This window comes from Hyaena hyaena, unplaced genomic scaffold (genome assembly GCF_003009895.1).
Source record: "Hyaena hyaena isolate Hyena2069 unplaced genomic scaffold, ASM300989v1 scaffold_169, whole genome shotgun sequence".
NCBI classification, from domain to species: Eukaryota; Metazoa; Chordata; class Mammalia; order Carnivora; family Hyaenidae; genus Hyaena; species Hyaena hyaena.
This window is the reverse complement of record NW_024080801.1, coordinates 799,821-823,973: the sequence shown is the minus strand read 5'-3', so window position 1 is coordinate 823,973 and position 24,153 is coordinate 799,821. Positions and strand designations below refer to the sequence as shown.

General features: G+C 55.1%; 1 protein-coding gene across 1 annotated transcript in view; it reads left to right on the top strand.

Annotated features, from left to right (window-relative positions):
- NDRG1 (N-myc downstream regulated 1) overlaps window positions 1–24,153 on the top strand; it is a 56,230-nt gene that overhangs the window by 5,435 nt on the left and 26,642 nt on the right. Inside the window, exons 2-3 of the mRNA XM_039240191.1 lie at window positions 7,979–8,059; window positions 11,346–11,381. Coding sequence (XP_039096122.1) covers window positions 7,997–8,059; window positions 11,346–11,381 — 99 coding nt within the window. The 5' untranslated portion in view covers window positions 7,979–7,996. The remainder of the gene's footprint in view (window positions 1–7,978; window positions 8,060–11,345; window positions 11,382–24,153) is intronic.

The window sequence follows — 24,153 nt, the reverse complement described above, 5'->3', positions numbered from 1 at the left end:
AGGCTCCATGTGGAGCAGGAAGGGACCCTCCAGGAATTCCTAGTCTGACCCTCTCCTCTGCATGGCATTTGTACCATTTTATTGATTTAGAGAGCCCTGTTCTCGCCTTCGGCTCCCCTCAACTGGAGAACCTTCTTGAAGGTTCAGTAAGTCGGTCCATGTTGCTGACTAGGTTGATTACAGAAGAAAAGCATTGAGAGTTAAGGTCACCCACTTCTTCAGACTCCCCAGAACGTTGAGTTTCAAAAGGTCCGGGAAATACCAAGAGATCCCGTGAACTGCCTTGCAGCTTGACATCAGAACCTCTCTGGCAGGAAAGAACAGTATCCACAGTAGGGCCGCAGTATCCACGGCGTGCGCCAAGGCTGCTTTCCTTGAGGTTAATGCAGGCGTGGGTCTGTTCTCTGGAATCGTCAGGGACTGCAGGATTCAGGGAAGATGCTCTGCCTAACAGCAGCGGGCACATTGATTTCCGCCTCACCCGCCCTTCTCCCCCCCTTTTAAATTCTGTTCTATAAAGAGTCCAGTGTGCTGGAAAGAACACCACTTTCACGTGGCTTTGAAACCAGGCGTGTTACGGAGGGACAAAATCTGGGCCAGTTGCTGACACTCAGAATGGACGTGAGCTTGCCAGCTCTCCCTCCTGGTCTGCCTCTTTCTCTGCTTCACTCCAGGCCTCCACGAGGCTGCCGTCTGGCCGCCTCCGCTCTCCACACTTGCACCCACGTTGAAAGAGAGGGTGCCGGCCTTTAGGAAGTCACATGAGCCTTTGCCTTTGAGCCTCGGGTTACCCATCTGTAAGCTGGGATGATAGTATCCACCCTTCTGCCAGGGACCTCCTTGAGGAAAAATAGCATCGAATGGCCGTATGAGGAAGGCTCCTGGGGGAGAGCTAAGAAAAGCCTTTCTGGGTGTTATGAGGCAGAGTGGGAAGGTCTAGGGCACAGACTCCATCCCCGTTGGACTGTGCAGGTGGAGGAGAAGCTCGCGACTCCCTCAGCTGATCCACACAGGAAAAGCCCCCTGGTTCGTCCTTAGAACATCCTCCCTGGACAAAGGGCAGGTGCATACCGTTCATGAGTAATTAGGCCAAGTCGGTTTCAAGGTCAATGTTTGCCTTTAAAGCTGCTTTTCACTGCGCTAGCTCGTTGCTTGGAGACTTGGGGCACATTTCTGAACTGCTCCGTGCCTCAGTTTCCCTATCTGTCAGAAGGCGACCACGACGGCGCTGAGTCCTGTGAAGTTCAGAGGGAGTCCAGACTTTGGGATCCAGTAAATGCCACAGACGTTGTTCCTGTGCTATCATCTTGGCGTGTCGTGTAGGGTTTTGTTAGCATAGGCCTTGTGGCCTCCCTGTGGCCACTCTTTTTTTTTTTTTTTTAATTTTTTAAAATGTTTTATTTATTTCTGAGAGAGAGAGAGAGGCAGCGTGAGCAGGGGAGGGTCAGCGAGAGAGACACAGAATCCGAAGCAGGCTCCAGGCTCTGAGCTAGCTGTCGGCACAGAGCCCGATGCGGGGCTTGAACCCACGGACCGTGAGATCAGGACCTGAGCCAAAGGCGGACGCTTAACCGACTGCTCCCCCCAGGCGCCCCATCCCCGTGGCCACTCTTGCTGGGCTCGGTGCATCCTGGAGCTGGCGGAACTCATTGCAGATGTTTCCGTGCTGGCCACCCCCTCTGCCCCACCTTGTGGGAGTTCTGGGGTCCCAGGAGAGAGCCTGCTCGATACTGTGTGTGCTGATGGCTCCCCCTGGCCGAGAATCAGAGATGGTGGGGAATCGGAGCTGGAGGGGGGCCCAGGTCTTTCAGACAGGGAGAGGTCTGAGGCCGGGAGGACAGGGACTTCCAGGTCCCCCGGGCAGATCCGGACAGGACTGAGATGGACCGGGGCCTTTTTGTCTTTGTGTAGAGCACGTTCCCCCCAGGGCTCCAATCGGCCCCCATTTCTCATGGACCATGTGATGTGTGTAGAGCGCACCCTGCGTATTTTGCAGCTGGGGAACCCGAGGCCCCCAGAAGGGGATGAATGACTTGGCCAGAGTCACGTGGGAACAGAGTGGCCGGGTTTCTGTGCCCTGACCCCTAAGCCAGTGTCCAGGCTTTTGAGAGCCACAGGCTCTGTGTGTCCCTTCACTGCCCCCGTGACTGGTTAACAATTCTCTCGAGGCCTCTCGTTGCCCGACATGCCTCTGTCCACTGCCCCCCACGCCCCCGGGTCATGTTCTCTCCTTCTTGGGCCAATGCCAGGCTTGGCTTCCCTCGGAGCCCACGAGGTCCAACTAATCGCTGACTGTCTTCTGGGTCTATCGAACCGGAAAGGTATCCGCCTAGCTTTCCCTGGGCTGTCGTTACTCATTGACGGACGTGGCTGATGGAAGGGAGACCTCCGTCGTGGTGCATTGGATCTGATCGCTGGAAACCCACGTGGCGTTTGCTGAACTTCCGTGGGGTCCCCCTCCTTGCTAGACCTACTCTGGGACTGACGGCGTAGAAAACACAGGCTGTGTCCTCACAGATGTCCGCGGGTCTCTGTGGAGACCAGGAAAAGAAAACACACTGACGAATTAAGCCCTTACCCCGCGACCAATTGAGGTCCAGAAGCACATGATCCACCCTCTGACAAACGGTCGGAAGGTCAGCAGTAGCCTGACGCTATGTCAACACTGCCTGTGTCATCCCCCCTCACTCCATCTCCTCACCTTCTGTCATCACAAGAACAAGGGTAGACGCAGCACAGTAAGATATTTTGAGAGAGAGATCATACTCACATAGCTTTTGTTACAGTATATTGTGACGGTTGCTCTATTTTATTACTAGTTATTGTGAATCTCTTACTGTGCCCAATTCGTACATTACACTTTATCACAGTGTTTGTATTTAGGAGCAAATGGTGTGTATAGGGTTTGGTACTATCACAGTGCCAGGCATCCCCTGGGGGGGTCTTGGAACGTATCCCCCCCCCCCGTAGGTAATGGGGGTCACTACGCTTTGTGCCAGATGCTACGTGCCATTATTTAATTTAAGCCATCTTGCTATCTTCTGGGAGCAGGAATTGTACCCATTTCACAGACGAGCAAACTGAGGCTACTAGGCTAGATACCTTGCTAGGGACTGCAGAGCTAGTACATGATGATTCTTCCCCCAGCTCCCGGTGACCTATCACTTGTCTGTGGTGGGTTTCCTCCGAATTCCTTCTAGGGAGAGCGGGTGGGAAAGAAAGGAAGCAGTTCGGTGAACAGGTCTGGCAGCAGGTGCTGTGGCCCGGAGCCCTGTTGTTGGCCCTGAGTGGGGGCTTTTAGCAGAAGGAGACCTGCCCGGGCCTAATTCCTAGTCCGGAGGGATGTCTGTCTGTCTGTGCTTCTTGGAGACAGGGTTGGTGGGTACCGCCCATCCATCATCATGCAAGGTGGGGCCGGAGGGCTCCCACCCACAGTGACCTTAGGCGCTGTCCCCCTGAAAGATCGCCTTGGCCCTTTTCAATCTGACGCCGCGTGTAGGGGCTTTCCAGGTGGCGGCGGAGACGGGCAGGGCCTGGCGTCCGGCGCTTGGCCTCGAGCCCAGGGAGAGACCCTGCAGAGCCAAGCAGGACCTCGGGGAGCCTGAGGGGAGTGGCCCCCTGAGTGTGGGCTCCCAGTGGCGCCTGGCGGGGGCGGGGGGTGGGGGCACCAGCCAGAGCATTCCCAACCAGGGCACCCCCCCCACCCCTCCCTCCAGCATACAAAGTGGCGTGTGCGGCTGCAACTGCTTTCTGGAATGAGCCATGCGGTCTGCATGCTGTGGACTTGAACCCTTAGACACAATGTCTTTAGGAAGGAGGAGGGGGGTGAGGAAGTAATCGTGGGCATCAGACGCTTCCCCATCCCGGCTACTCGTCTGCCGCTGGCTTTGTGCCATTTCAGGACGGTCCCTCGACCCCTGTGGCTTCAGCCTCCTCCTTGGTAAAGTGAAGGTGGTGACACTGGCGGTGGCCAGTGGGACGCTGTGACTCTGGGAGAGAGTAGCCTGGTGGGGGGCAGGGCAGCCGTGCGTGGCCTGGCGGGTGAGTGGGACTGTGAGCTCGGAAGGGCAGGCCTGCGTCTGTTTGTTCATGACCATGCCCCCGACTCGTCACACAAGAGGGCCTTGTCCGCGGAACTGCTGTAGGTACTGTCACTCTGCTCAGTGCTGAGAACCTAGTACGGGAAGCCACCTCGAGTGAGTCCCTGTTTCAGACCGTGCTTCCTGGAGCTCAGACGGTGTTTGAGGGTGGGCACGGGGGCACGGGGCTGTAGAGCCCCACGGTGGGCTGGGGGAGGCCGGGAGGGGGGAGGCTGGGGGGGGGCGTCAGGCCCTTACCCTGGTTTTATCCGAAGCGCACATCAGCTTTTTTTGGTTCTTCTCTAAATCTGTTTTTCTATATCGAGATTCCTTTTACAGTTTCTTCTAGACAAACAGGTTCTAGAACAAAAGCTTGAAAAGCTCCTTGGTTCAGGCAAACGAGAATAGGGTGCAGGCTGGTCCTGGACTGGCCCAAGTCAGCAGAATTGGGCTGAAAGCAGTCAGCTGCCTCTCTGCCCCTGGTAGGCTGAGCCCCGGTGGCTGGGGTCAGTGTGTGGGGGGGTGTTCAGGGTGCAGGGAATGCCTCTGTAGCCAGGGTTTGGGCAGCCGTGGGTAGTGCGGGGCGGCGACCCCAGAAGGTCGTCTGGGGAGCCCTCCCTGCATGGACATTTGCACTTATTAACCGCAGGCTGTCTGGACCCACAGCATCCCCGCTCGGCACAATTAGTACTAGAAGCTTCCCCTGCTTTATCCAGTGAGTGTCCCTGCAGACGTCTGAGTCCCAGGCACGTGTGCAGCCCCAGCGCTATTGACAGAGCGGCCAGATAATCGTGCCGCAGGAACCATCCTAGGATGACCAGTAGCATCTCCCGGCCATGACCGTCGAAAATGTCCTTAGACATTGCTAAACGTCCCCTGGGGGACAGAATCGCCTGTTTGTCTAGAGAAACGCTGTGATAGTTCTTCATGGCCTCACCTGAGCCCCCCACGGCCCCCCAAGGGCTCTCAAAAGCCGTAATTCTCCAATACTCGATATTTAAGAGAGGCTGGCCGGTTTCCGACCTGCTCCCTCATGTGGGCTGGGAAGCTGAGCCGTAGGGAAGGCAAGGAGGGGTGTGGGGTAAAGAGGAACCCATGACGTTTAGGAACCCATGACGGCTGGGATCAACCTCTTTTCTGTCCCGAAGGCGAATGAGGAAGCCTGTGGAGGCTGAGATGTGATCACAGCGTCTGGAAGGCAAGAGCTGGCCGCGCTGGACGGGACTGTGGCGTACGCCTGAGGCCATATACATGTGGATGTGTTTAAAGCCACTCTTGTGGTTCAGTGATGATTTAAGAGCGAATTTAAACACAACATTACTGTTAAGCTGCATAAAACCTGTTCATGTAATCAGCGAGCGAGCTGTGGCCCAACTTTGGGAACGAGAGGTGAGGCTCCCTGTCCCGGGGAGCCCACAGCTGGGGCTGCTCTGCCTGAAGGAACCCCCCCTTCCCCCCGCTTACACTCTCATCATGAAAGGGGACACTGCCAGAGCCCTGGGCTTCTGGAAGCTTCCTCAGGTTGTGTAGGCGAGGTGTCCCACGGGCCAGGGCCTCGGGACCATGAACACGCTGAATTCGCAAGGCCGACAGACCTCTGCTTTTCATGCCTCCGGGGTGGCAGCCGTCCAGGAATGCTCGCAAATATAAAACCGACTTTGTTTTCAGAATGTTCTGGAGCATAGACTCCAAAGGCTGCATAAAGGCATTCTTGTGGGGCTGGTTATCTCCTGGGGAAAATCGTGCTGGGGCCCCAGATCGGAGCATCTCAGGGGATCCGCCCACGGAATGCCATGTGTTGGCCCAGAGGGTGGGTGCAGGGTGGCCCTCGCTCTGTTGCCGGCTGACCTCCAAGAGGGGCTTCACCGGGAGGGTTCTCCGGGGGTCCTAGGAGTCGGGCCTCCAGAGGAGCCCTGGGCTGGAAAGCCCACAGGCTTGCGCCCTCTCTCTGGGGTGCTGGGGAAACTCCGGGGCTGGGGCCCCCCAGCCCAACGCCCCCCGGAAAGTAGCAACGCGAGGGCTTCGGTCGGGCTGGTTTTCAGCAGCTTTCCTGAGGCTGGGGGTCTGGGTCTGGGCCCTGGGGGCCCTCAGCCTCCGCTCTGTCACTGACTCCTCTCGCCTTCTCCCACCTTGCCCTGCCTCTGCCCGCGGCACCTCAGCACCTTCTGGGTTCTTCGCGCCTCGCGCTGGCGTTGGGGGGCACTTCATTCCTCTAGTCTGATTCCTGGGCTCCAAGAACAAACGCCCGTGCCTCCCGCTTCCAGATGAAGTGCCCAGGGGTACGCTCCGTGCATGTCGCCACCCAGAGTCGGCTCCCCAGGGAGTCCGTCGCGCTGGCTGTCCACACCCTGCCCCTGCCCAGCTCTGCGGAGGCCACCTGCCCATGTTAGAGCCAAGCAGCACCTTCTCTGGCCCACCCTGCTCGCCCGCTCCCGCTCCCCTCCCACTTCCCCATCCCCGTTCCCACCCTTCCTCCTCCTCCCCCCTGCCCCCGCCCTGCTCACCGGCTCCCGCTCCCCATCCCTGCTCTCGCCCCCTATCCCTGCTCTCCATCCCTCACCCCTGCTCCCCCACCCCTGCCCCTCCCTTCCCTCCATCCTTTCCCCCCACCCCTGCTCCCCATCCCTGCTCTCACCCCCTACCCTGCACCCTTACCCCACACCTGCTCCCTCATCCCTGCCCCCATCTTACTTCTCTCATCCCTGTTCTTACCCTTCATCCTCCTCCCCCCTGCCCCCAACCCTGCTCACCCGCTCCTGCTCCCCATCCCTGCTCTCACCCCTCACCCCTGCTCTCCCACCCCTGTCCCCTCCCTTCCCTCCATCCTTTCCCCCCACCCCTGGTCCCCATCCCTGCTCTCACCCCCTCCCCCTCCCCCCTTGCCCCACCGCTGCTCACCCATCCCTGCCCCCATCCTGCTTCTCTCATCCCCATTCTCACCCTTCATCCTCCTCCCCCTGCCCCCTCCCCCACCCTGATCTCCAATCCCCACTCTCACCTTCCGTCCCTCACCCCCTGCCCCCCCCCCGCTCTCCCACCCTCTGCTGCCTTGAAAGTGCTTTCTCTCGCCGAGCCCCCCTGAATGTTCGGTCCTCTCAGACCCCTTGAGCTTGAGGCGTTCCCCGGCCTGGGCCCGGCCTCGCCAGCACGTAGCAGAGAGCCCTGCACACAGGTGGATGCGGTGGTGTCTGTCTGGCCACCCCCTTCTTAGGGCGATTTTGAGGATGAAGGGAGATGATGCTTGCGCCAGGCCTGCACGTGGGAGCCTCCTATGACTTTCTATTTGTCTGTCAACCCGAGGCTGCCTGACTTGGGGATCAGTGAGGGGCGCCTCCTAAAATGCGTCGAGGTGCACCCCTAGTTGTTTGTCTTTGCTTCCGTCACCCTGGCCTGAGGAGGCACCCCAAAATACCGCTTAGACCAACATCAGAGAGCTTACTGCTTACTTGCTCCGTAGCGGCGTAGGCAACACGGTCAATAATATAGTAATAACTTCGTGTGATCATTTCCTAATGTATAAAAATACCCAGTCACTCTCTTGCACACCTGAAACAAATGTCGTATTGTCTGTCAATTACAGTTTAATGATAAAAAGAAATACTGTGAGAAGTGTCCTGGGGGTGGGGGTGGGGCCCGGGGACTGGCTTTGAATGTCAGTCCATCCGTTTCATCAGAAGCGCGGTTACACCTATGAGCCTTGGTTTCCTGTTCCGGGAAATCCACCTCCTTGGCCCTGATGCGAGACTGGCCCATGCCATGGGGCTGGGGGCCTTGGGACTGTCACGTGCTTGCAGGGGCTGGGGGCTGCAGGATGGGGCTCTTTCCCTGGCCTCGCATTTGCCTCCCCTGGGAAACGTCTCTGGCAGAAGCGCTGACGCATGGCCTCTCTTCCCTTGCAGGCAGGTGACAGCAGGGACATGTCCCGGGAGCTGCAGGATGTGGACCTCGCCGAGGTGAAGCCTCTGGTGGAGAAAGGGGAGGTGAGTGGAGACGCTCCCGGCTACCCCCCTTCCCTGCACACTCACACGTATACGCGGAATCCGAGCACATGTACACGTGCGCAGGTGCCCACGGGCCCACGGCCTCCTGGCGTCTGAGAACGCAAAAGCGCAAGAGGCACCTTGTCGTTTCACGTCAAGGAGGCCTCCCTGTCGGAAACAGAAGCCCCTGGCCTCCATCGTGGGCTTGCACTGTCCATCCTGGACTGGAAAAGCCTTTATGTTTGTGCAGTTGGCGTTGTACTTTAAACCCATCCATATGCTAGTCCTTACGGAGCTGTGTCGGTGCCTGTGATGATACATCTTTTTATTTATTTATTTTTTAAAATAAATCTTTAAATGTCTATTTATTTTTGAGAGAGAGAGGAGAGAGACACACAGAGAGAGAGAGAGAGAGAGAGAACATGTGTGGGGGAGGGGCAGAGAGAGAGGGGACACAGAATCGGAAGCAGGCTCTGAGCTGTCAGCACAGAGCCTGAGGTGGGGCTCGAACTTGCAGACTGTGAGATCATGACCTGAGCCGAAGTCGGACTCTTCACTGACTGAGCCACCCGGGCACCCCATGATGCATCTTTTTACGAACATAAGGCTCAGTCTCAAAAGTGAAGTTATTCTGAGGCCAACTAAATGCTTTCAAAAATAATAATAAACAGCGTGAGCCACGCACGTCTTGAATGCCCGCCGCTGGGCTATCCTTCGTGGGTTATCTCGTGCTAACCGAAGGGATAAGACTACATTTGGTTAGATGCTAGGCTCTGTGACTGCTCCCATTTTACAGGCGAGAACGTGAAGTCTCAGGAAGTTGATTTGACCTCTGTCGCGTCGTTACAAAGTGTGAGGCATGGAGCCAAACTCTGGCCAGCTGCCTTTGGTGAATGGACTGTTCATTCAGTTCCTTATGACTCTGCGTGTGGCTGCTCTGTTTTAGGCCCATTACTTGGTGGACTTTTCATTACGAATGTGGGAGGCAGTCCTCTCTATTCCCATTTTACAGATACAGAAACTGGTCTGTGACGGGAAAGGAATTATCCAAGTTCGTTCAGATCAGAGGCACGACAAGATTAGAAGCCAGGCCCCCTGAAGCTGCAGAATCCTTGTTACCATCCTGCACGAGGGGTCTGCACGTGACTTGTGCAAAGAGCCAAACAGTAAATGCCTCAGTCTTTGCACGCCATTCAATGCGTTGCAACTACTCAGCTTTACAGTTACACTAAGAAAGCAGCCGTAGACAGTATGTGAACAAACAGGCTTGCTGTGTTCTAATAAAACTTTATTTACACAAATAGGGGAGGGCCATGATTTGCTGATCCCTACTGTGTACTGTCCATGCTCCAAATCCATTCCTCTTCCATCTGAGTCTATGCCAGTCTTAAAAAAAAAACCAACCGACCAACCCTAAGTAATACAATACAAATCAATATGTTCTTAACTTCTCCCTCTTAAAAAGTCATACTAAATAGTACAGCACACTTTGCTTTAGTCACTTAACGAACTATCTTGGAGACCTTTCCATCATCAGCTCCCACTTTTCTCTTTCCATTTCACAGCATCTCACCAACTTTATTTGAGCAGTGCCTTGTCTCGACGTGTGGGTCCTTCTGACCCTTTGCTGTTAACCAGCAGCGCTGATGGGTATTTCCGACACTTGGACCTTGGATGCAGGTTATTCTTACGTGTGCAGGTGCAACTCTAGGATAAATTCTCAGAAGTGGAATCTCAGTCCAAGGGCAAATGCATTTTTAAACATGGTATTTATATTTTTCAGGCAGCCTCCTGGTATCCTTGGAAAATTTTATTTTCATAACAAACATCTAAGAGGTTATCAACTGCAGGTTACCTGTCTATCTCTAAGTGAATATTTGCCTTTTCTTTCAAGGTTTCGATAGAAGTAAATCTTCCAATTCCTTGGACTGACTGAGCAAAGTATTTTTAAAAAAAAGTTTTAATGTTTATTTGTTTTTGAGAGAGAGAGAGACAGGGTGAGAGTCGGGGAAGGACGGAGACAGAGGGAGATACAGAATCTGAAGCAGGCTCCAGGCTCTGAGCTGTCAGCACAGAGCCCGATGCTGGGCTTGCACTGTGAGATCATGACCTGACCTGAAGTCTGTCACTTAACCAACTGAGTCCCCCAGGCTCCCCTCAGCAAAGTGTTTTTTGTTTTGGTTTGGTTTTTTAAAATTTATTTTTGAGACAGAGCACGAGTTGGGGAGGGGCAGAGAGAGAGGGAGACACAATCTGAAACGGGCTCCAGGCTCTGAGCTGTCAGCACAGAACTGGACGTGGGGCTCGAACCCACGAACCATAAGATCATGACCTGAGCCGAAGTTGGATGCTTAACGCACTGAGACACCCAGGCGCCCCAGCAAAGTGTTTTTTAATTAGAATTGCTTTGGGAAGTTCTTCCTGATATCTAGCCTCAATCTGGAAAGCTGCTACACTCTTGTTGATGCTTTAAAGATTGGGGTTATACAGAATGGCTTTTTTGCTCCCTCCTAACAACGTGCACATGTATACAGGTGGACATTGGCCACGTTTGCTTCTACCTGAACTTACCAGCCTCCTTGATGTCCTTAGTCCAGCCCAGGGCGTGTGAAGCCAGTTTAATCCCCAGCAGCAGGGCATTTATTGCAGTCTGGTCGCCCAGCCCCACTGTCCCAAGGGGACTCCATGCATATTTCCTTCCCCTCTTTTGCATTTCGCTCTGCTGGGCTGTCTTCTTTCCTGGTGCCTGGAGATGGGGTCAGGCTGAGGCTCAGTTTTCAGAGGATCCATCTCTGGGCCAGAAGGAAAACATGCCGGCATCGTCTCTTGGAAATGCTGGCCACGTGTGGCTCCACTTCCTCCTCAGAGCCACGTTTTCACTGATCCCCAGGGGACAAGGACAACCATGGAAGAAATTTAAGGACAGTGACACGGTCAGGTGTGAGTTTGAAAGTATAACACGTGGGTGGAGACAGGGAGACTAGTTAATAGGAAATGACATTCTTGTATCTCTCAAGCTTGTGGCCGGCTTAGACCTTCGGATCTTTTTTCACCAAGGCTGTAGTCAGCAAGGAATCTGGTTAATGTGTCAACTTTTCTGCTGGATTGCTGTTCTTTGAGATGAAAAGAGAAGTCCCTTCAGAAATCGGAGAGGCCCCACAGAGGAGGGGGTAGATATAATCTCAGGGCTTGGAGAGGCCCTGTATTCCAACATTATTTCCTCCCCCCCCCCGCCCCCACCCGAAACTGACAAAACTGACCATCCATCTGTCTTGTCTCCCCACAGACCATCAGCGGCCTTCTGCAAGAGTTTGATGTTCAGGCAAGTAGAGGGAGTGTTTTCCCGCCCCCTTCCCTGCCCTGTCTTTTCTGGTTCTTTCTTCTTTTCATGGCCAAAGAGCATTGTTTGGACCCTGGGGGCAGGGGAGGGAAGGAAGTTGCGTCCACTGCTTCTCCACACTCCGCTCTGCTCCTTCTCCCCGGAAAGAAGCTGGTTTGAGTTCTGGCCAAGGAGGCAGGAGCCCATCCCCCCGTGAAGGCTGGAAGGAGAGGCTGAGGTGTGGGGCCTATGCGGGAGGGAAATGGGGAGCAGTTGGGTGGGCTTCTTGGGAAGCTCAGCAAAGGCTTAGTGTTCTTGGCTCTGCTTGGGAAAGAGAACCCAGCCTTCTCTGTGGTTTACCGGCTCCATCCGCACCCGGGGTTGGCGCAGGCAGTGGGGGTGTGCCTGGAGTCTTGTCCAAGAACAAGTTTTCAGGAGAGCGAGCTGGCTGGTCTTGGCAGAGGGGAGGGTCGGAACCCCAGGAACTGTAAGCCCTCGACTCATTATCTCAAGGCCAACATGGGTCCCACGCCATGGGGGACCCTGCTGTCATGTGTCCTGGTCAGTGCTGGATCAATAACACACCTGATCTACTCAGTCTATTTTGTTTCCAAATTTTCTTTTCTTTTCCTTTCCTTTCTTTTCTTTTCTTTACTTTTACTTTTTCTTTTCTTTTCTTTTCTTTTCTTTTCTTTTTTCTTTTCTTTTCTTTTCTTTTGGTGGTGAAATACACACAACACGACATTCAACACCACGACCATTTTTAAGTGGTTCAGTGGCACGAAGAATATTTACAATGTTGGGCTACCATTGGCACCATCCGTCTCCACAGCTGTTTCCATCTTGCAAAACTGAGAGTCTGCCCCCATTAAACAACTCATTCCCCATGGCCCCTGGCCACCGCCCTTGCACTAAGTGGCGTCATACAGTGTTTGTCTTGTTGTGATTCGATTATTTCCCTTAACAGAATGTCTCCAAGTTTTACCCGTGCTGTGGCACATGTGTCGATGTCCCTTGGGTTTCAAGGCCGTATCATATTCCATTGTATGTAAAGACCACATTTGGTTTCTTCATTCGTCTGTCAGTGGGCACTGACTGCCTCCACCTTTTGGCTGGCATGCGTAGTACGAACATGGGGTACGCATGTCGCTCAGAAGCGGAATTGTTCGATCATGTGATGACTGTAGCTGTTTCAAAGCTTGGTCATTGATTTGGAGAAATCTGGTAAGCATAGTTTATCTGTTTGCTGTGAAGATAAGAAGATAATTCCTTTTCTTTTTTTATTTTTAATTTTTTTATTGTTTTTTTATTTATTTCTGAGAGAGAGAGAGACAGCATGAGCAGGGAGGGTGAGAGTGAGAGGGAGATATAGAATCCGAAGCAGGCTCCAGGCTCTGAGCTGTCAACACAGAGCCCGACACGAGGCTCAAATCCACAAACTATGAGATCATGACCTGAGCCAAAGTCGGACGCTTAACCAACTGAGCCACCCAGGTGCCCTCTTTTTCTTTCTTTCTTTCTTTCTTTCTTTCTTTCTTTCTTTCTTTCTTTCTTTCTTTCTTTCTTTCTTTCTTTCTTTCTTTTTTAATTTTTAATGTTTTATTTATTTCTAAGAGAGAGAGAGAGACAGCATGAGCAGGGNTTTATTTATTTCTGAGAGAGAGAGAGACAGCATGAGCAGGGAGGGTGAGAGTGAGAGGGAGATACAGAATCTGAAGCAGGCTCCAGGCTCTGAGCTGTCAGCACAGAGCCCGATGTGGGGCTCGAACCCACAAACCGCGAGATCATGACCTAAGCGAAAGTCAGACGCTTAACCGACTAAGCCACCCAGGCGCCCCTCTTTTTTTTTTTTTTTTTTTAACATTTATTCATTTTTGAGAGACAGAGAAGAGCATGAGTGGGGGAGGGGTAGACAGACAGACAGAGAGAGAGAGGGAGACACAGAATCCGAAGCAGGCTCCAGGCTCTGAGCTGTCAGCACAGAGCCTGACGCAGGGCTCAAACTCATGGATGGTGAGATCATGACCTGAATTGAAGTCAGATGCTTAACCGACTGAGCTACCCGGGCGCCCTGATAATTCCTTATGTTTCTGTCACTCTGGTAGTTTGCAAAGCGCTGTTAGGTGCTCTGATCTGGAGGCACAAGTGGTTGGTAGAGCGGAGAATGGGACCTCTGGCCCCACCTGCTAGCCCAGGCCCACCCTCTATCCTTGGGGTCAATGGTGGTGCCCAGGCTACAGTTTCCCAGGCCAGGGGTAGGTGAGGGCACTGCCCCTCATGGCATTAGCCAAGTGGTGACCGTGAAGGGAAGCCTCGGCGAGGGGCTGGGAGAGGCGGGATGAGGTCCACGCGCATGGTGCACCGGGCTGGGCCGGGCTCTTGTTAAATCCCAGAGCTGCCCTGTGAGGTGGGAGCATGTTCCTGATTGCAGATTCCTTTGTCCCTTTCACAAATGCCTGCTTTGTGCCTGGCATTGTCTTAGGTGCTGGGGACACAGTGGGGAGCGTGACAGGCAGTGATCCTTGTTTTCAGGAACTTACATTCCACACTAATCGCTCAGCACTATGGAGCCTGGATATATGCTGGCACCATTTGGAGTGCCTGGCGTGTGTGGTTCATAAGCGGCCCCGTCTCCATTTTGCAGAAGGAGAACCCAAAGCACAGAGAGGTTAAGCAACTTGCCCGCAGTCTCAGGGGCAGAAAGGAAGAAAGCTGGGGTATGAACCCAGATGGTGTGTTTCCAGAGCGTGTGTTTATTTTATTTTTTTAATTTTTAATTTTTATTTAAAAAATTTTTTTTTTAAATGTTTTATTTATTTCTAGGAGAGAGAGAGACAGCGTGAGCAGGGGAGGGTCAGAGAGAGAGGGAGTCACAGACTGAAACAGGCTCCAGGCTCTGAGCTGGCAGTCAGCACAGAGCCCGATGCGGGGCTCGAACCCACGAACCGCGAGATCATGACCTAAGCGAAAGTCGGATGCTTAACCGACTAAGCCACCCAGGCGCCCCATAGAGCGCGTGTTTAAAACCACTGCTTCTGACTCCCCAGAAGCGGCGGAAAGTTAACACACAAATGCCATGCCGGCTACCGTGGGGGCTTTGAGAACAACAGCTCACGCCGTGGTGCTGGGGCACCGTCTTGGGTTGAGGGGGTCAGGGAAGGCTGTTGGAGGAGGTGACGTTGAACCTGAGAGCTAAATGGTAGACGGAGCCAGTCATGTGACCAGGAGAAGCTTAGGGGCCGATCATCCCATACAAAGGCTCCATCACACGCGCCTCCCCCCCCCCCCCCCCCCCCCCCCCCCCCCCCCCCCCCGGTTGGATTCTGAGCCTTCTGAGGGTGAGCTGAGATCTTCTCTAAGCTAAGAGGCCCAATCTTACCAGGGAACCACAATATTTGAGCTGAATCTCCGTGCTGAACGACACTCTTTCAAGGTTGTTTCCCAAAACATATCTTCGTATAAAACTATATTCATTCGCATAGGGCTCCTAAAGCTGGTTGACTCATGATGTTTATGAAGGCTTCCCTCAGCTTTCTAGCACTTTCCAGAAGCGTGGGTGTGGGCTGCTGGAGGATTTTCCTTCAGAAGATGCACTGCACTGATCTGTCTGCATCCTGATGAGTCCCTGACCACAGGCGCAGAGGAGGACAATGACTGGAGCCATGGTCAGGGGTGGCTGCAGGCTGGGCCACCAAGGGGACTCAACAGGATTTACACGAGGCTCCGATAGGACTTTGTGGTTCTCTGTTGAGCCAGGCCAGGGCCCAGGGCTTCCCCCATGTTCTCTTGCGGATTCTTCTGGGACCTGTACCATCATCCCTACTTGACAGATGCGGAAACTGAGGCTTTCCGACAACCGGCAGTCATGAAGGGGGCCCCATCGAACCAACTCGGTCTGACCTGACCGTTTTCCTCAATTACTGCAGCGATAAACGCGGAAGGGCCAGTCTGAGCAGATTCCGGCACCCCTTTGCAATTCCTATCGAAAAAAAAAAGTCTGGCTGGGTAAATCATCTGAACAATACTTCGGTGGGCTGACGTTAGCCTATTGAAGGTAAACTGATGTGAGACTTGGGCGCGGATGTGCCTTAGTGACAAACTGCTTTCATTTATATAATTTCATCTATATATCATTTAGTTGGTTCTCTACCAAATGGGGTAAGGCTCCTTGGCTCCTTGAAATGGGGAGCCGTTCCTTGGGGGTCAAGGTTAAGGAGTCTGAGCAGCCTTTCCGTGTGTGTATCCAAAAGCGGCCAGTGTTACTTCTTGAAAAATATTTGGTGCCTCAGCATTTTGACTAACTCAAGCAGATTCTTTGTTCTTTTCCTGAAGTACATTTTTTTTCTCCCTGAATCAAAACACTCACCGTCGCCCAGAGCTGAGCGGCCAGAAGCGGCTGGAGGGTCTGCTGGCCGAGGTGCTGGGCTCCCCGGCTCAGGAGCAGGCTCATGTGTGAGCGGAAGGCCTCGTGGCCTCCTCTCTTCCTGGCTGACGTCATCTCGCGGTCAGCGGCTCGCTTTGGCCTCGGGGATGTTTTGGGGGAAGTGGACTGGTACCCAGGCATGTGAGGTTGTGACCTGCCCGTGGGACCCCACTGCACGCGCCTTTCCTGGAGACCCTCTTGGGCCCTCGGGGCACGGGGCTGGGTAGGCTGCTGGGCTTCCTGCTGGATTGCAGGCAGGATGCACGACCATGTGAATTTGCAGAGAAGTTCCTGGCCTCAGGATCTAGGTAGCTGTGTTTGCAAATTTGGTGAGTGGGGTGGGTGGGAGTGTTTTGGGTTCCAGCTTCCTTTCTTTGGCTAGAATCCTAGAATCCAAGAATCTCAGGGCTGGCAGCTTCTTTCTGATCCAGCCCTTCCCTTTCTGCTCCAGGTGGGGGTCTTCATGGAAGGCCACTGAGGAGAGGGGAAGGGGGAAAGGGAGTGAACGCATATTGGCACACGTATTGTCTCAGGGCGTCCTTGCCAAGATGGGAATGTACCCCTCTTTTGCAGATGAGAAATCAGTCTGGAGCCGTTAAGTCCACCGGATGGTACTCTCAACCCTAACTTTGGGCCCCTATGACTCCGAGATCTGTGATAATCATGGGGGTCGTTAATGGCTCACTTCCGAGCATTAGCTGTACCCCAGAAACTGGGCTGGCCTCCTCGGCATTATCTCCTTAATCCTTACAGCGGCCCTTAGGAGAGGGGTTGGTACCCCTTGATTTTATAGTTGAGGAGACCAGCTCAGAGAAGGTTTAAGGGATCTGCCCTGGGTTACTCAGAGATGAGATAGATGGTGAAGCCTAAGCCAGTCCCCGGGTCTGGAGTCAAGTCCACATAACCAGTGGGGAGAGGCGGGTGGCAGAATTGTGCCCACTGACCCTCACTCCTCCCCTGAGGCGGGAAACTCTCTACGGCCCCAATGGCATCTCCTGTTGGCTTTGCTGTTTCTAATTCCTTCCACCTGGATCTTTAGTTAGTCCGATGGTTTGATTTGATTTGGTTTCCATGGGAATCTGTGTCTGCGTGCTCCCCAGGGCTCCCTGGGGCAGAGAGCTGACGTCACCCACAGGGCCTCTGGGTGGAGGGCGTCGGGGCCTGGGGCACAGGAGATGGTGGGCAGGGTCTCCTGGGGTCTGGCTCCCACCCTGGAGTCCAGTCTGATCCTGGGGGAGGGCGGGGGTGTGGGCAGCAGTGATTCCCCCCTCCTTTTCTTGGAAGCAGATCAGCTTCTAGGGAAAATGGAAACAGTGACCTTTTACTAATTTCTTTTCACACAGTTGCTTCTTGTTTTCATGCTCCCTGACTGAAGGTGGGCAGAACTCAGAGGCTTGGAAATCCTCAACCCACCGTTTCCCATGCCTGCCCTCCCCCAGCCCCACCTCCCAGCAAGGCTCTAAGCAAGGGGCTTAGAGCCAACCCGAGTGACAGACAGCAGACACGTTCACCTGGGTCACCGAGAAATGGGGCTTGCCTCTTCTGCCCTTCCCTGTGGGTTTCCTGGGGGCGCCCTCCCGGTGGGGGTGGGAGAGGCACTCCTCTCCCACTGAGCACCCCCATGGTGGGGCTTGGCTCTCTCCAGGTCTGTCCAGCCCAGGCTGTCAGGCTCACCGAGTGTAGACGCCCATCTCCTGCTGTCACAGGCCGGTGCAGTGACAGAAGCGGGTTGGGATCAGCTCTGTCTTTGCTAGTCTCATGTCCTTGGCTGGCGGCCTGACCTCCCAGGGACTTCGTCTTCCCATCTGTAATCTGGGGGAGTGTCACCGCCCCCGAGGGTGTCGTGAACACGAAATAAACACAGCGTGGGACTCACAAGCCTCCCTCTTCTGCTCCATGGATGGATGGCTGGCGCTCCCCCTTCTCTTTCCTCTGATCCGACAAAGCCCTTCCTCCTAATTCTTCCTTCTTTGGAGAATTGCGGCCTTCCCTGCGGTTCCGGCTTCGCTCCGTATTCCCAGGCTGATGCCCATCGGCCCTCGGCAGCTGGCTTCCTGACTGTAGCTTTGCTGCGATGTGACGGCAGCCTGAAGGACACGTGAGAAACGGGGTGGTGGGGAGCCCCAAGTTGCACTGGGCGTCTTTGGGGTCTTATCTTCCAGGGCACCCGGTGTGCCTTCTGCAACCCTGGGCTCCGCGGGGAGTTAGGCCCCGGGGGCCCAGGGGCTTGTCCTCAACCTTGACTCTGCAGATGTGTGTGCTGGGTGCACGGACTCTGACTTCTTCCATCTGCCAAACGGCTGTCATGGCGTTTGCCCAGTAAACAGATGACTGTCCTTATATGCAAATCAATAAGATGTCTCTTCCACACGTGTGCCCCTCCCTGGCATCCTGGCTCTTACTTAATGGAAAGGGTAGGCTCGGGGGTGCAGCCAGGCCTCCTGCTTCCCCACTGGGCGCTGGGGATGAACCAGGAAGATGGGGCTGGGAAGGGCATAATTTACAAAAAGAAGGTGACGGGGCCGGCCCTTGCCACTTTCTCTGGAGCCTCTTTTATCATGATTTGCCTCTCTTGCCCCAAGGAGGCTTGAGTTCTTTGACTCAAGGACCGGTTGTCCTTGGCTGCTGTTCCAGGGTGCCCTCCGTCCTTGGCCACGCCTCAACCAAGACATGCTAGACTGAGGGGAGGGGCAGCCCAGCGCACCAGCTGACTTAGCATCTGGCTCGGTGCGTCATCTCTTAGAGTCCAGAGCATTCGGTGGCGCCCCAGGGCCTGCTGGGAAGAAGGGCGTCAGGGAGGGAGGTGGTGGCAGCTGGTCTCAGAGCTCCTTTGATCGCTCAGCCAGGTGACTTAAGCCACTGGGACCCCTGTGGCTTCACGCCGATTAGGTCTGCGATAGGCATCCGTGACAACCAGCCCGGACAAAACAGCTCTGCAGTTTTGCTGCAGTTTGCAAAACACTTCCCAGTGTGTCTAGCACGGTGTTCGTCTTGGGTGCAGCTCCGTGTGCAGATGGACTTCTTACCACCCTCAGTTTACAGCTGAAGGGATTCCCACACAAGTCCGGTAGCTTGGCCAAGGCACATGGTGAATGTACCGTTAGAAGTAACATCCCTCAGCAGATAACTGCTCTAAACAAGGAAATGTTGGCTGCTGTCACCGACCTGGAAGACCTGGGAATGTCCCCCTGTCCCAGATTTCTTCCAGCTTCCTGCTCTGTCTTCCTCAGCACGTAGCTTTTGTCCTCGGGCTCACAAGATGGCTGCCGCACCTCCAAGCATCGCCTTCCTATTCCAGGGAGGAAGCAGGTGGAAGGGTGAAAGGAAAAAAAATCAAAAGGCCATGTTTGACCCTTAAAAAAACAACAACAAATACAACTCTCCTCAAAACTCCAGCAAGTTCTGCTCACATCTCATGAGTCAGACATGAGTCTCTGGACCACCCTTGGCTACAAGGGCGATGGGGGAGGAGAGAATTTTATCAGACGCATTGCTGGGAATTTGGTCACAAAGGAGGGAGTAACATGTTTAAGAGGTCGACCAACACAGCCAGCCGTAGCTCACAGAGCCGCGTAGCCAGGCCTGGCAGCCGGAAAGATGGACTCTCCGAGGAATACTTGGTGGTAGGTGCTGTTTCCAGCAGCTGCCATCTTGCAGGCAGTGTAGACAGTAGGGGGAGGGTGGATGCCCTTTTGCCGCTTATCAGCTTACAGGTGGCATGGACTGTGGGAGTCTCAGTGCCCTTTTGGGCCTGACCTGGTGTGCGGCAGAGCCGGCCTCTCCCTCTGGGAACTGGCTGGTGGGTGGCAAGTGGCTGTGAGATGGCCGTGGTCGCGGGGGGTAGGTGCTGCCGACAAAGGATCAGGGCTCAGCATAAGGGCCTGCTGGGCAGCGCCATGTTTGTGCAGAGGCCCTTCCCGATCAGACCCCCGGCAGACGTCCTGCATTTTGGGGGGAGATGCACATCGTGGGAAGGGCGGGAGGAGCCAGCGCCACTCTTTGGTTACACGTGCCAGCGTGTCCCCAGCGTGTGGCTGTGGGCTGCTGGTCCCTGGAGATACCGGGGAGACAGGAAGCCATCTAGAGTCACTTCAGTGAGGGGCGGGGACTGGCTTAGAGAGTCACAACGTGCCCTCTGTACTAGAGGTTTCCTTTCTTCATGTGGCACCTGGCACGGAGGGTGAAACAGATGTCAAAGAGCACAGGCTTTGGACTTGGACTGTCTCGGGTTCGAATCCCGCTGTGCTGCTCCAGCTGGGTTACCTTGGGCAGATATCTTGCCCTCTCTGGGCCCATCTCCCCTTCTGTAAAATTGCGGGCCGGTTGGCAAACGCAGTGGAGCTGTTGCGTGCATTCAGGGACAGGACACTTGTGCAGTGCTCACGGCGGGGCTCAGTGCAAGGGAGGGCTGACCTGATGACCGTTTGCCACCCCGTGCAATCTCTTCTACACCCTGAGAGAGTGGCTTTTCCAGAGCTGGGGAGAGGGACGCTCTTGCCCGCTGGTTTTTCTCTGCCGCCTGCTTCTGGCTGGACCTTGTCTGTGAGCAGGGACTCCTGACATGTGGCTCGGATGTGTGGAAGGGCCGAGGTTGGCGGTCTGGCTGACAGAGGAGATGTGTGTTTCCAGCCCCCGTCTGACCTGGGGGAGGACCCTTGACAAGCCCCAAGGCAGGCGCCCCCCCCCCACCCGCCATCAGGCAGGAGGCCACGAAGCACACTGGGCGCTGGGCTTCGGGGTGCCTCCTCTCTGGGAGGATGTGGGGGTGTGATGTTGGTGCCTCCCTACAGGACACTTAGTGATTCACCCCCACCAAGACAGAAGGACGGAATGTTCCTTGGGCCTAACGAGGACACAGGCCTGTGTTTGTGCGAGTTTGAACCCCTCCATCCAGTCGCAGGCACAGTCTTGGCTTTGGCCAATGGAGAGAGACCACCCGGGCTGGCTTAGAATGGTGTGTTTGTGCCAGTGTGTGTGCATATGTGTGCCCATGTGTGTGCATGGACGTGTACATATATGTGTGTGCATGTGGGATCTTGTACACACGTTTGTGTATGTGAGTATGTCATGTGTGTTGTGTGCATGTATGTATATCCACACGTGTGCATGTTTACGTATGTGCACGCATGGGTGTGCACATGCGCGCACATGAATGTGTGTACATTGCACACATGTGCGCATACATATGCACACATGTGTATGCACACATGCGTGTGTGCCCACGTACATTTTGTGTGTGCATTCATGCATTTACACATGTGTGTTTTGCACATGTGTCTACACATGTGCATGTGTGTGCACGGTACGTTATGTGTGTGTGCACACATGCGTGCATCAGTGACTTAAGGAATGGGCACAAGCGAGATCACACCTGCATTTCCTCCTCCTCCTGCCCGTGTGGCGGGCGGACACAGAGGAGGAGGCCTGACGGCCCAGCACCAGCATGAGGGCCCGGAAGACGGCTCTGATCCTGGTTCCGCTACTACAAGCCGCGTGACCTTGGGGAAGTCTCCTCAGTGTCTTCATCTGTGAAATGGGATAGGTAGGCTTTCCTGGGGGCGTGCACGCTGGGCACCTTGCCTGCCTCTTGGTGGGTGCTTGGGAAGTCTTGTCCCTCATGTGCGCTCGCCTGTACCCAGGGGACAGTGCCGCACCTGCGTATTGTCACTGTGTCACTTCCGCTTCCTGAGACTGCGTAGGCCATGCCTCCAGATAAGGTGGGCCACAGCCAGTGCCTGTCCTGCCCAGACTGAGGCTCTGGGCCAGCGACGAGGTGGCGGGCCATGGCCACGATGCTCCCGTGGTTCCTCTTGAGGGTGAGGTGTTGGTGCTCAGTGGGGCTCATGCCATCCCGGGAGGTTCTACACCAATCTGGGGAGATTTCACGCCAATCCTGCAGGTTTACGAGAGGGGTCTTGCCGGGAATCTAACAGCCAGTTAGGGGGCAGAGTGCAGCCTGGACCAGAAGAGTCAGGGCTTTCCGGAGAAGTAATGTTACTATGCTCATTCAGTCTCGGGTCTTTAACCAACAGCCTGGCACACGTACTGTGTGCACCGCCCGTGTGCCAGGCCTTAAGACAGAACAGGAAGCAGGGCGGGGGCAGCCCCTCCCTTCTTAAGCAAATTTACTTCTGGTTCCGTGGCCATATAACTTTAAGACCTCCCACCCCTGGGTGTGGCCAGGGGCATCCTTGATGCCAGCCAGCGCCGGGCGTTCCACTTCTGCCACCAAGATGGCGCCCAGGCACTGCACTAACAACCTCTGCCACCATGCATCAAGGATCCCCTTTCCTCCTGGCACTGTGTCTCGGACCACGAGGTTACCTCCTCTCCCAACAGGGGCGAGGGGGCGCACTCTATCTGTCTTACAGATAGAGACCCAGGGCTCAGAGGGGTTGAAGAAGGAAGGGCAGAGCTTGGGTTTGAACCCTGATGACCTCAGGCTGGCGGTGACGCTGCCTGGCCTGGCCTATTTTTAGAGGGCGCCATGTGGGTCAGCTGGGGAGACAATGGAGAATGTGGCGCTCTCAATGGGCCATTGTTTCCAATTGGCTTCAATGCCAGAACGGGGCCCGGCAGATGATCTGTGGCCCCCACCGGGGCCAGGCTGTCACTCCATTGTCTGTGGATTTTTCCAGTGTTTTTCCAGTATTTATACGGGCACAGTGAAGTGTGGGGCACTGAGGGGAAGAGGGAGGGGGCCAGGCTCCGCGGTCGGCATTCTCCCCTTGTTGGAGCTGACAAGGCAGGAGGCTCAGGAGGGCCCTGGGACGGGGCTGGGCCCGGGCGCTGATGGGAGCGAGGGTCCCCTCCATGCTGTGTCCCATTTGGGCCTGTGCGCCTCACCTGGTGACCACTCACACACCCTGTGACGTTCCATGATTTTCCCAGGTCAGCGATGTGACAGCAGTCTCCTTAGTTGGTTACCCAGCTCCCTACTTGCTTGCCCCAGGGGTCTTCACAGTGAGGCCTGGAAGCCCCCACTCCCCCCTGCTCAAGAAGGGGAAGAGAATGGCTTCTTGCTAAAAGCTCAGATAGCACGCCCCCTGTTCCAGAGGTAGAGCCAGAATTGGGGTGTATTTCTTTATTTTTGAGCCAGGTTTCTCCAATCGACAGCCGTCGACCTCAAAGGATGCCAGGGGTGGGGGCTACCCTGGTCCCCTTCCCCCCCGCCCGTCTCCCCCCACCAGCAGGTTATAAACCCTCTTTTTTGCTGTTCCCAGAGCACCCTGCACGTGTGTAGCAAGCTCTTGCCACACCTTACTGCAGTCCTGGGGCCCACCCCCTCCCCAACACTAGCTCGTGAGCTCTTACCTACTCATCTCTGCATCTGCATATAGTAGGTGCTTAATACATGTTTTTGGCTACCGTTGAACTGGCTTAAGTGGATAAGGAGCAGAGGTGGGATTGGGTCCCCAGCCTGGAAGACAGTGTGGCTGCGGCCACATCACGCTGCCTCAGAGGTGACAGGTCCGGGATCAAGGGGCTGCAGACACAGTCCCTGTAGTGTGTCCTGTGTGTCTAGTGCATTCCTGGGGCTGGCAGGTCCCAGGCCTGTTCCCACTGTATGGGCGGCTGGGGGAGGGGCGGCTTGCCCAGGTGCACAGGGCTCCTGACTGGGGTGTCGGCCCGTTTTCTTCTTCTCGCCCGTGAGGACGGGTCCCAGACCTTCTCTCTCCTGCACTTGCTCAGTGACTGATATGGTTCACATTTAGGTTGGCTTCTGGGAGCAGGCTGGACGGCATCTGGAGCCTTCCCTCTTAGGAAAACAAACGTCCAGTGCCTACCTAACGCAGCCTCTTAAGGAGTGGACGTGATTCGAGTTCTCGAGCTTCTCAGACTGTAAGGGAGTGAGAGGCGTGTGGGGGACACTGTGGCCGACGGGGTGGGTGGGTCCTGAGTGTGACTCCGGGCAGCCGACTTGGCATCCCTGAGCCAGGGTGCCAGCGTCTGAGGGCTCAGGGATGCACCACCCTTACAGGGGACTTGTGGGGACTCAGGGCGTGGAGGAAAACGGCTCTGTGCTGCCCCCAGCACCCGGAAACTCTCAGCGCCCTGTCCCTAGCTTGCTGGTGGCCTCACCCACGCCCACGCCAGGTAGGAGGAGAGCCAGGAGTGTGGGTGTGAGGACCCCGGCAGAGAGCACTTGAAAGGCGAGGACCCGCACTCAGACATGAAGAGTGCTCACGCGCTGTGAGTGACAGGTCCTTGGAGCTTCTTTGAGGAAGGTGGGAGCCCGAGGCGGGGGTGGGCTGAAGGTGAATGGAAGTGATGGATTGAGAAAATTCATGACCACCACCCTTTTGAGAAGTTTAGTTAAAAAAATGGCAGGTGAATTTATGGGCTTAGAAT